Source organism: Haliotis rubra, unplaced genomic scaffold (genome assembly GCF_003918875.1).
Source record: "Haliotis rubra isolate DU_JTF1 unplaced genomic scaffold, ASM391887v1 Scf55, whole genome shotgun sequence".
Taxonomy (NCBI): Eukaryota; Metazoa; Mollusca; class Gastropoda; order Lepetellida; family Haliotidae; genus Haliotis; species Haliotis rubra.
This window is the reverse complement of record NW_025767246.1, coordinates 2,290,926-2,304,486: the sequence shown is the minus strand read 5'-3', so window position 1 is coordinate 2,304,486 and position 13,561 is coordinate 2,290,926. Positions and strand designations below refer to the sequence as shown.

Genomic DNA, 13,561 nt, shown 5'->3' with positions numbered 1-13,561 from the left:
CAGCTAGTTTTAAATGTAGTTCGTTATATCCATCAGCTAGTTATAAATGTAGTTCGTTATATCCATCAGCTAGTTATAAATGTAGTTCGTTATATCCACCAGCTAGTTATAATGTTGTTCGTTATAACCATCAGCTAGTTTTAAATGTAGTTCGTTATATCCATCAGCTAGTTATAAATGTAGTTCGTTATATCCATCAGCTAGTTATAAATGTAGTTCTTTATATCCATCAGCTAGTTATAAATGTAGTTCGTTATATCCATCAGCTAGTTATAAATGTAGTTCGTTATTTCAATAAGCTAGTTATAAATGTAGTTCGTTATAACCATAGTTCGTTGTAAATGTCGGGACCAAATAACGTTCGTTATATCCGTCAGTTTGGTATAAACGTACTTTACTGTATGTTAACTGTATTTTCATCATTTTTGTGTAGAACAATGTTCTGTCAGAAAGTGGTAAGACACAATGGAACATTTTGTCGCTTTCATCTACCACATTTCTCCTCCTCATCCTCCTCCTTCCGCATCAGGACCTTCTCCAATCTTATAACCATTTGTACAGACACATATGAATAGGGCTGAAATAATATTTAATAATCTCATAATCAACTTACTTGTCCCTCTCATGATAACGTCATAGCACTGTATTACTTAGCTTCCGTATTCTTCAATCAGGTCAATTATAGACCATTAGCCCGTGCCCTGGAGCAGGGAAACAGTATGAGATACTGAGGTATACTGGCGTCGAGGACGCAGTATCGACCATTATTATCCCCAAGGCGTGCCAATCAAAGGTCAATGACTACCTAACATGGCGTCAGTTTTACGGCCGTGGCACTCCTATTGCTGCTTTTGTCAAATCTCAAGAGATGGACATTTCTTTTCTATATCTTGCTGAAGGAGGCATTGAAGCTGGCCTAAGTGATCCAGACCAGTCTGGAATTATGGCCCAATTCGTTACAGACACTTATGTTAACGTGAGAACCTTTGTCTATGTGCTCTATATACCAGGTTGTAAGCTATAAGCTCAAATATGCAATCGATCCTATTGTTGTGGGTGTGTGTTATGTCTGTTTCATTACCCACTTTGCAGATGCATGTAAATGTCTTCATTGAGGGCAAGAGTGCATCAGATCATATTGACTGCATCTTGACACCATCGCCGTATACTGCATTGATAGCTGTTTCTTGACATTGGCTAGAGGTTGTGTATGTGGTTGCATCGTGACATCTTGTAAACGTGATTGAAATAACGGCTGCTTTTGGGGTTTGACTAGATTTTGTCAAAGTTACTGCATCTTTGACATATTGACTGCATCTTGAAACCATGACTACATATTGAATAATGGCGGCTTCTTGGCCTTGCCAAGATCTTGACATGGTTGCCGAAGCTTGTCTGCATCTTGACATATTGACTGCATCCTGAAACCATGACTGCATATTGAATAATCTCTGCTTCTTGCTTTTTGGCTGAATCTTGACAGGGTTTCGTCATTTTGTATAGTTGCTGCATCTTAACATATTAGCTGCATCTTGACATGGAGACTGCCTCTTGACATATCGGTCTAAAGTAATGGTTTCTGGGAGTTTGTGGGATGTGTTTAACGCCTTGGAACAGTTGGCGAGGTGATGCAGATCCGTAGGTGAGGTGAGTTGAGGTGAGGTGAGGTGAGGTGAGGTGAGGTGAAATTGGGTTTAACGTCGTGCTTGAGAATATTTCGCTCATATGACGACGTGCATGCGTGTGTATGTGTATGTGCGGCTGCTTGTACTAGCCCAGACTGAAGCTGGTTTTATAGTGCTAGCCCACTGAGATACCATGCCGCAGTGAAGCATGAATACCCCACTCAGACACATTATACTGACTCCGAGCCGACCAGTCCTTGTTGTACCCATTAATGCCGAGCGCCAGGCAGGGACCAACAAGTACCATATTTTAACGTCTTTTGGTATGACGCGGTCGGGGATCGAACCCGCGACCTTCCGCTCTCCGGGCGGACGCTCTAACCACTACACCACGGAGGCGGTCGGTTCCGTAGGAAAGCTTTATGATTCGAATTCATAAATCATAGCTTCAAAGATATGGGACACAATTGTTACAAAAGAGCGGTGGTATAGTATAGTGATGAAAGCGATCGCTCGTCACACAGAAGGTCCGGGTTCGACTCCGCACACGGGTACAATGTGTGATCCAATTTCCCTCGCTACGATATTGCTTAGATTGTAACTTAAAAGTGACGAACCCGCAAGCTCAGTTGAACCAATTCTTTGTTCTTTGTTTACTCTTCCATGAACTCACCCAAACGGACGTTAAAGCCTGAATGCATAGAAATGTCTTCAGCACGATTCCCAGTTAACGGTAAGCCGCTCCCTGGTTGTATCTTATTCAACCCAAAATTTCACGTGGTAATAGCTTCCAGGATGGGAAACTGATCCCCCTGAAGTCACACAACATTGGGGCTCATCAGTCATAGGAGTTCCAAAAATAATAACTTAATATTTTGCCAATGATAGTCATATATTTTTAATGAAGCGCTGAACTTTTCTGCAAAGGTGTTCTTAAGTGCGGACTGTATGGGAATTTATCCCGATGGAATTGGCACCTGGTCTTGCTGGTGCCGTCACTGATGTGAGTTACATATATTATGCAAGACATTTGTGAGACACGAGAATGATGAATTGCTTTCACAGATCGACATCATCACGGGGATGGTTAAATGTACATATGTCTCGTGTCTCTTTTAATTAAAAACAGGTGTGTGTATTTACCTTCTGAGATGTCTCGTGTCTCTTTTAATTAAAAACAGGTGTGTGTATTTACCTTCTGAAATAATACATAGATTTGCTGACTCAGCTCAAAAATAGAAGTTCGTTGAATTAATATGAAAACATGAAGTAGTGATATCTCCGCTCAGTCATGTACTGTGTCAGTATGTGTAGGGATGGAGAAAATTTTAAGCGCGTCAGTAAAACATATAGTTAAAATGTTAAAACAGCAAAGTACATTTATGACGAACACGCTTTTAACGAACTGAGGGATATAACGAGCTCAATTTTAGTCGAACTTATAATTTATACTATAAAAATTATATCATATTATAATATATAAATATATACACACAGAAAGGGCGTGTGCATGTGCGTACGTGTGTGTGCATGCACGTGCAGGCTTGTGCGTGTGTGCGTGTTTTATGAGGCCCTGATTCACTGGTAAAACTGATTGTATGTAAGTGTACCCATAACGTGTTATTCATACTTTACATTACATTGTTTGTTTCACTCTAATGCGAGTTCGTAACTCCTACATGGAAAAGGGAACCATTAAAAGATTATACCAGCATTATTCTCGAAGTTTTCATGACATATCTTAACACTAAATTTCTAGTTTTCCCCTGTTTTTGTTCAATCACAAGTCAGTAAAAAACGTGCATGGTCGTTTTTTACCCTTCGTTTATTTCACTTACTCACATTCCACACTCCCAGGAGAACACCAATGTGTTTGAACCATTGACTCGTAAACATTTTTACATATTCAGGGCCTAGGGTTCTAGTTTAACGGTACACTCGATGGCACTCAAACCGATCACGTGACTCCCTGACGGTAACGTTAATTGACGGTGGGGAGCGTACGCCGTACCGCCGATGTGCAGATTATAGCCTCTGTGCTTCGCTAGTGCGTAATAATTGCCCTGCATTTCGTAGGGTCAAGAGTGAACCTCTTCAACGCAATAAAAATGGCGTTAGGGGGTTTCTTAACTTGTCCATCCATTCCCAATCAGTCAGGAAGTCAGAACGTAGATTGCAGAATCTTTCATTTTTACTTACATATGTAATCATGCAGATAAGATACATAGCTCTATGACCCCGACCCATGTAATATTGCTCGTTTATTTGAACGGGGTAATCGGTTGGTGAAGACATTTATAGCTTGCACTGGGCTTGATCATTAAAGAAAATATTTTTTACTCCGTTTTGTAAACATTAAACGTCAGCGCAAGAAAATAATCAGTCTCGAATATCTTACGAAACGGATATGAAAATTAAATTCATAGACCACGGGAAATTATTGATAATACTAAGTGTTCGTGACAAGGATAAGCGTATCCTGCTCTATTGGCGGCATGCGTTACTCACATAGTTTAATTTAAAAAGTAAGTGTCACTGAGTGGGGAAGTAAACTGACGTTCAAAACAAAGTACACATCTGGTGTCTTGCGATTATCAAAACCAACGTTAATATTTTGAAGGGGCGGTGGGGTAGCCTAGTGGTTAAGGCGTTCGCTCGTCACGTCGAAGACCCGGGTTCGATTCCCCACATGGGTACAATGTGTTAAGCCCATTTCTGGTGTTCCCTGCCGTGATATTGCTGGAATATTGCTAAAAGCGGCGTAAAACCAAACTCACTCACTCACTATATATTTTGAAAAGTGTTTTGATTAGGACTTACAAATCACACAGGCGTACAAATGTTACCTAAACAAACGTTGCTAAGCTATGTGACGAAGCAAATTAGCAAATTCGTGGTGAAAGTTATCAGTGGCAATCAGTTACCTACAATCAATTGCAACTATGACACCAGGTGTTCTAAAAAGGTTGGCCTTTCCTGCGTTACCGGTGTCAAATATATGTTCATGTACAAACTCAAACCTAGACCAACGCTTACTGTCTGAATATGTATGTATATATTGATGGAAACCAAAGAAATCCTTTCACTGAAAATGAGCCCCAGTGAGATGCTAGATTCAAAATCTTACGAAATCTAAACTTGCTTCATTGTGGGCATTAGCACTGCAGAAAGTGCAGGGTTAAGTGAGTGAGTGAGTTTAGTTTTACGCCGCACTCAGCAGGATTCCAGCTATATGGCAACTGTCTGTAGGTAATTGAGTCTGGACCAGACAATCCAGTGATCAAAAGCATGAGTATCGATCTACGAAATTGGCACACGGTGACATGTGTTGAAGGGTGGATGTCAACATAATGTGGTTCACGAACGGCGAGACAGACTAAGTGAAACAAAGTCATGTCGAGAAGTATTAACATCGTAATGACATCACTGGACATGAATCTCCAGAAATGAAGAATATCCACTGTAGATAAAAGGGATAGAAGGTTCTAAAGTCTGACCTCGTCATACCACACAATAGAGATGGGGGCGGCGGGGTAGCCTAGTGGTTAAAGCGTTCGTCCGTCATGCCGAAGACCCGGGTTCGATGGGTACAATATGTGAAGCCCATTTCTACTGTCCCCTGCCGTGACATTGCTGGAATATTGCTAAAAGCGGCTTAAAACTAAACTAACTAAAACTGACTAAAACTAAACTCATTAGAGATGGTGCTAGATTTTACTTACTACTGACGGTACGGATTATATTGGTTTAAGACAGGCGACTAACGAGACTGGGTTCACAGACTCGTTGAAATGGTTGATGTAAATCATCGATTCCGAACTTGTTACACTCGCTGGGGCTCATCTTTACGGGCGAAGGGGATAACACCATAATGTCGGCTTGGAGTCAGACTACTGTATCAATGTCATTGATGTTACTCTGCGACGTGGTATCATAGTTGACTGGCTCTTTTAAACCAGAATAAGACCAGACTAGTCACAAATATAAGCACACACACGCACACGCACACGCACACGCACACGCACGCACACACAGACACAGTGCACGCACACAGACATGCAGCTTGCCATACAAGTAAACTAATACTGAACGCGACTATAAACACTATTTCACATAACCTAACCATATTGTTAGAATTAATGTGGAATGGAATAAAGCGAAATGAACATACAGTCTATCATAGTTTAGTCATCAGTGTTCATCATTAGCCAGGTATCATTACGTGTGGTTCTACATTACAAAACCGTTATGACTCTAGAATGTGCTAAAAGAAAAGACATAATGCCTGTTCTTAGTAATACGTTTTCTGGGCTCTATAAAAGCGTATGATTCTGGGTTCGAATCCCAGTTCGCCCCAATTACGTTTCTAGTTTTGTAAGCACCATCTCGTGGGTTTCACCAAAATTGTGAACGTCTGAGACCAGGAACACCAGGTGTTCTCCCAAAATAAGCATATATGGCATGCTAAAACTGGAACACCATTAAACCAAACCAAACCTCACTCACTCATGATGATATCTTCCAAAGACTTCGAAAATGTATGTCTGTTACTTTAAACAGATTCGGAATATGAATTGGATAAAGCAGAAAAAAGCCTTCAGTCTACTTCAGTCCAACGCTTAATCTCAGAATATATATATATTTTAGATAGAAACAAACAATTCCTTTTCAATTGAAAAAAAGGGGCCCTGTGAGACGGGAGATTCAGAATCTGAGGAAACCTAGACTTGTTTCATTTTGGGCTTTGGCATTGCAAAAGGGAAAATAATTCGGTTCAGGGACTGAGACAGAACAGCTTCAGCTGAATTCAGCAATATTCCAACACATGATACCTGCCTGTAAATAAAAGGATCGGTGATCTTATCTCAGTAGCAGACACGCATAACCTGCCGTTTCAAATACCACTGAGAAAGGCTAACCTAGACTCTCCTAAATTGTCATGTTCGTTCAAGATTGTTTTTCATTCCTGCTTTTGGAGTGCTGCATCTTTGAATACCGAAAATCTTGAGTTTTGAACATTATGACGATATTTTCTTTTAAATTTTTTGACAAACATTATAATTATAATATCGAGTGATTTTGATACGCGTTTTCATTGGCTCTTTGCCAATAACTTATCCTTTGATAATAGCTCGTGTCATTTTCCAACAAGTTGCATACGTCGAAATTTGGATCCACGTTCATCTGATAAAATGTGTTTCATGCAACAAATCGTATACACCTAGATGTATCATGTGAACCACAGCACCGAGTAGTCGCCCTTTGCGACCTTCATAGGCTGTTGGGGGCTATTTGTAGCCCGGATGTCACACAGCGCACCGTTTTAGTAAACGTTTTCAAAACGAAAACATATCCGCTAATGTTTAGAAAAGCATGATAATACGTTGACGGTGAACGTCTAGCAGCTCTCCGAATGTGTTTACTTCAGATAAAGTGTGAAAATACATAGCTAGTCATTATCCTACTGCTATAAAGATCCTAGATATTTATAACCCCTGTCTCGCGGTTTTCTTAATGGATCAACTAATTGCAAACTGACTCACAAATTGTAATCTTCGACATTCCCCCTACAAAACAAATAAATAACTTGTGAGCTAGCTGCCAATGTTTGCTTTGGTTTTTCATTAAAGGCGGTGGGTAATGAACATGTTTGTGTACACAGATGCCAATATCATTATCTAGATGTCTAACAGGATTTACACCTTAACACACACATGCCCGCCTCTGTTTTTACTGTGTTGACAGATCAAGACATTTTCAGGTTTTGGTGTAGCAGGCGTGTATAGACTTTGTCACGACTTCTAAGTCGTGTATTGGTTGTTTTATGCCAATACTGTCCGTAATTCTGAGTGAGTGAATTTAGTTTTACGCCGCATTCAGCAATATTCTAGCTGTATCGAGTCAGGACAAGACAGTCAAGTGATCAACAGCATGAGCATCGATCTACGTAATTGGGAACCGATGACATGTGTCAACTAAGTCTGCGAGCCTGACCACCCGATCCCGTTTGTCGCCTCTTACGACAAGCATAGGTTACTAAAGATCAATATTCTAACCCGGACCTTCACGGGTAATCAACAGCTTTAAAATATCTCTGATATGAAAGTTTGTAAACTTAACAAGCAGTGAAACATATTCAGGATGAACCGGGATTCGAACCCATGATCTCAGGTTTGCGGCATGCCCAACAGCGGACCGCAAAGCCAAAGACAACTTGGTCACTTGTACCACTCCGCATATCTGTAATACCTTATATGGTTTCCAAATGGAGCTACCTGACCCGCCATTGATACATTAGGGCCGTACATTCGTTTGAACACGGTTCTGAAGTAATATTCCATTAACACATGTAGGTCTTGCAAAAGTACATTGCAATATTCAAAATAGGCAAAACCTGAACGTTTTATGCCTGTGGCCCTGATTTCGAAGCTATGCATGCTTGGTGCATGTGTGATCCTTCTTTGATCTGCTAGTACTTTAAATGAAATGAACAACTCAAGGGGAAGGAGGAATATCGATATTATATCGAAACAGAAACTCATAATTAGCAATAAATCCTTATAATTCCAAAGTACAAGAAGCCTTGGTAATCTTGTAGAAACATTAGCAAAAACATTAGCATCAAATCTTGTATAATTCCAAACTAATAGATGCCTGGGTAATCTTGCAGAAATATTTTAAACATAATGGATGATACGGGTAGTAATCCCAGTTCATTAGCGCAACGGTATTATGGAACCAGTCATGTGTGTTTCATGTAATGCAGAAAAAATATATATTATTAATTATATTAATTAAGGTGTGGTCATATTTCCAGACGAAATATTGATCCATATACGAGTATTTTAAGATGAGACTACGTGCCTTTAAAAAGCCGCATCACATTCTATTGATCAATGGTAAGAATGGCATTAATATGGCCAATTTAATGTGTGCAATGGGTTGCTGTAGAAACCAATTTCAAATTCTGACCATTTGAGAAAAACATGAAAAGTTAAAAGGTGGATGATCCGTGTCATTTCTATTTTATTTGTTCAACTATTTCAGAGAAATAGAAAATTTAAAATCAACATAAAAGTCACCGTTACCACAGTTAAATAGTTGTAACATGCAAATAGCCTTATCTCATCAAATGAACTGTAAATTTATGACCATTTTATCTGTTCGCAAAGTCGTTGCTGTAGAAACCAAATTAACTTGGGTCGTACATTAACAGTTGAAAGATTGGATCTCCCAAACAAAGTTTTAGCTTCCGTGCTGATTATCAGTTTAAGAATGTGCGTCAGTTCAGTATCAACGGAATCGTAAATACTCGACACACTTTCAAGTATATAAAAACAGCCATTAACAGTTTCTAGAAGAAAATATGTCATATGCATTCTACAAGTTTTACTTAAGTCGCGATTACACTTAATGGTTACATATTTTGATCATTGTGACTGTATTATATAGCTCAGTGTCATTAATATGTTAACGATATTGATATTGCATGTGTAAATTATTTTTATCTTCGACCAGTGTACATGCATGTCACACTCATTTTATCTTTACTGTACGTGTAAAAGTTTAATCTTTGAACATTGTACATGTATCTCAAAAGTCGCCATATCTTTTCACGATGCATACGACAAAAAAATATATTTGAATAGTGTCCAACACGATCGTATATGAAGCTCTGAATAATGTGTCTAATTCTGCTTACCATAACAGGGCCTAAGGTTACCTTTTTAAATAATATGTGTGTGTGTGTTGGGTGGGTAGAGGCACTATCCAGTGTTTTATATCAATATCCAATTCTGGGGAGCAGCAATCAAGTTATGTCCATTATGTGATGGTCTGTACCGCCTCCGTGGGTGAGAAGTACTATCGAGTTATATCAATACTTTGGTGTACAAAATCCAATCTGTAAAACAATTCTAGGGGGCAGCAATCAAGTGCTTCCTTTATGTCTGACAATCTAGGTATATCTGTCAGTCTAGTTACGTATGACGGTCTAGTTACGTCTGACACTCTAATTATGTCTGACAATCTAGGTATATCTGTCAATCTAGTTATGTCTGACACTCTAATTCTGACAATCTATTATTCCTGACAATCGCATTATGTGTATACAATTATGTAATTACCTAGTTATGTCTGACGGTGTAGTTATTACCGACAGTCTCGTTATGTCGGACAGTGTGCATGCCTTCTTTACTTCGATACCAGAGAGCTCTTCACTGTACGTCTCACGTCTTGTCTTTGTCTATTTCAGTTTGCAGCTTTCTTCAGTTTTACGTGGCAATACGGCGAGTTTATGTGCAAGTCCGTCCACTACATACAGAACGTCTCCATGATCTGTTCAGTGTGGACCCTCACTACCATGAGCATAGAACGGTAGGTACTTTCACTACCATGAGCACAGGATGGAAGGTACTTTCATTACCATGAGCATAGAACGGGGGTGCTTTCACTGCCATGAGCATAGAACAGGGATGGTAGGTACTTTCACTACCATGATGAGGTACTTTCATAGATGAGCATAGAACGGTAGGTACTTTCACTACCATGAGGGATAGATGACATAGGATGGTAGGTACTTTCAATACCATGAGCATAGAACATAGGAACTTTCACTACCATGAGCATAGAACGGTAGGTACTTTCACTACCACGAGCATATGACCATGATGAGCATAGTACTTTCACTACCATGAGCATAGAACTGTTGGTACTTTCACTACCATGAGCATAGAACGGTAGGTACTTTCAATACCATGAGCATAGAACGGTAGGTACTTTCAATACCATGAGCATAGAACGGTAGGTGCTTTCACTACCATGAGCATAGGATGGTAGGTGCTTTCACTACCATGAGCATAGAACAGTAGGTACTTTCACTACCATGAGCATAGAACAGTAGGTACTTTCACTACCATGAGCATAGAACGGTAGGTACTTTCACTACCATGAGCATAGAACAGTAGGTGCTTTCACTACCATGAGCACAGGGTGGTAGCTATTTCCACTACCATGAGCATAGAACGGTAGTTATTCATTCAAAGCGTTGTACCATGAGCACTCAGTGAGTGATAATCCTCTCACTAACAGTAGCATAGAATGATTGGCACTTTCATTACCATGAGCATAGGATGGTAGGTACTTGCACGTCCACGAGCACAGATGGGTAGATATTCATTCATACCATGTGTGTCATGAGCATACATTAAGTGATAACCCTCTCACTAACGCGAGCATAGATCTATACGTACTTTCACTATCATGACCATAGGATGGTTTGGTACTTTCACTGCCATGAGCATAGGATGGTAGGTGCTTTCACTGCCATGACCATAGGATGGTAGGTGCTTTCACTACCATGACCATAGGATGGTAGATGCTTTCACTACCATAACCATAGGATAGTAGACATTTTCAATACCATGGGCATAGAATGGTAGGTACTTGGAAATTTACTACCATGATCATGGAGTAATGGGTATTCCTCGTACTAACAGTATAGAGGTATCATAATAATGGGATGGTAGGTATTTGCACGCCCATGCCATTCGTACCACATGCTTGGAGTGAGCGATATTCCTCTCACTGGCATGAGCATAGAACGATAGATACTTTCACTGACATGAGCGCACTGTGCAGATACGCCTTTCACTGCCAAGAGCATACAAGGGGATATTCTCATTTGACCACAACGTGCAAAGATTGATTCGCAAAATGTGCAACGTCGAATGGGTCAGATAGTTTCTCGTAAATGTGTGTTCACTTATTCTTTTAATAAGAAACCTACATCAATATCCATTGATTCTCTGTTCCAAGAACATGTTCCCCGTAAAAGTCTCTACATCCCAACTTAGGTTGTCATTACAAGCAAGACTTTGTAGTATTTGTTTAGTTGAACTATAAACAAAATCAGCATTCGTACAAGTAATGATATTAAATAACAAAGAAACACACTTTTAAGCATATAATTCATACAAAAGTTATTCTTTTCAAATGACTAGATACAGTTTTCTTTTCTTCTCTGTATAGTGTTCAAAGATCAATTGTTAACAAGTTATCAATCAATCTAAAGTACCTTTTCCTCAGTCCTCGTGTCGTAAGTATTAAGGTTTTGGCGTATTAAGGCTTAAGGTTTTATCAAATTACAAGCCACAGAACGTATTTACAAATCCCTTGATCACCATTGGAATGTAACGCATATGTCTTCCATTAGAGGCTAGACTGGTTGGCTTTGCACACTGCAAACTGTGACAATGAAAAACGTTTTGTGGTAAGAAACTACATTGAAAGAAATATTTAAGCCTTGTCAATTAGTTTTCATGCTTCTTATGATAGCTTCAACCGGCTTACGTTACCGTGGCTTCAGAGCTGCAAGGAGTTGGTGTTTTATTTGGCTCTCTTCTTCCCAAACATAGCTTTGTGGTGCAGGGAGACATGCCAACTCATCATTTCGTATGGGATTTCTTCTTTTCACAAACGAATCCATTCCTCTGCTGACTTTCACGATTCGTCAAATCGAAAGGCTGAAGATATTAGGACATATTTTGTGCTGGAAATGATTGGTCTGATGACGTATTTGGTTGATGGATGTACAAATTTGCCTACTGTACATACCATTGTGATTTTGCGTTCAGGGCCCCGTTCCTCAAAGCGATCGTAGCGCTACGAGAGTCGTAAGCCTATGTTAAAGTATGGGAGTTACAATCATCTTAGCGCTACGATCGCTTTGAGGAACGGGGCCCAGGTCTAACTAACCATCAACGGAAACTTCTGAAAAAGTTAGATCATGCATGTGTACATTAAATTATTGGAGTCTTTGAGCTCGTGATAAGCATTGGTATATACTTTAACACGTGATGGATGAAGATTGCTTCATCTATTCGTGTTTTATCAGCTTGCTCGAATATATCATTTTGGGTTCGACTCCCATTTTGGCCTTACCATTGGTTTGTCAGTGCCAGTCCGCTTTGCAGCGTTGCGTTTCTTGTGTTCACCAGGAACTATGGTCACAGGTTGAGTCCCCGTTGGCCCGATTGTGTTTCTGACGTTGCTACCACGTTTGACCACTGACCACTGACCACTGACCACCACTTTGTCGCCATGACACCGGTGTATATGAATTTAACTAAAGAATTGTCTCCTTTCTGGAGTATATACAGGCTATTGACCCGTAATGTATAACTTGGGCTAATACATATGAGGTTTGTCGGTCTCCATGTCAGGTATAAATGACCACTCAGAAAGAGTGTTATGACAATAGCTCACACTTACGGTGGACCTGAGGATCCAGGTCACAACTGGTCTTGCGACTCGGAGGACCGGGTGGTCAGGCTCGGTGACGTAGAAGCTGACACATGTCATTGTATCCCAGTTGCCTGGGGCGGTGGGGTAGCCTAGTGGTTAAAGCGTTGGCTCGTCACGCCGAAGACCCGGGTTCGAAGCCCCACATGGGTACAATGTGTGAAGCCCATTTCTGGTGTCCCCCACCGTGATGTTGCTGGAATATTGCTAAAAGCGGCGTAAAAACCAAATTCAGTCAGTCAGCCAGTTGCCTACATCGATGCTCATGGTGTCAATCACTGGAGTGTCTGGTCCGGAGTCGAATATTTACAGACCGCGGTCATATAGCTGGAAAATGACTGAGTGCGGTGTTAAACAATAAACAAGCATGTACAATGGTCGAAAACAGCTATGTACCAAACAAAGTCTTAGATCTGTTATTAGCGATGATGAGACAGGTACAATTTGCCTGGCCCAGTTTTCGTTTGCTCCCAGCCCATACGACAGGCAGACGAAACTATTATCAGAAACACTGCAAAATGGTACACGTCTAAGGCTTCAGTTACTTCAGGCTTCTCTCCTGCATTAAGCAGACACGTGGTTTGACTCAACTCAAATGGATTTTTAGTATCCACGGCCATCGTACCAAAAATGAG

The 13,561-nt window shown here is 40.3% G+C and overlaps 1 protein-coding gene across 1 annotated transcript in view; it reads left to right on the top strand.

Annotated features, from left to right (window-relative positions):
- LOC124253730 (trissin receptor-like) overlaps window positions 1–13,561 on the top strand; it is a 122,618-nt gene that overhangs the window by 41,083 nt on the left and 67,974 nt on the right. Inside the window, exon 3 of the mRNA XM_046687550.1 lies at window positions 9,880–10,001. Coding sequence (XP_046543506.1) covers window positions 9,880–10,001 — 122 coding nt within the window. The remainder of the gene's footprint in view (window positions 1–9,879; window positions 10,002–13,561) is intronic.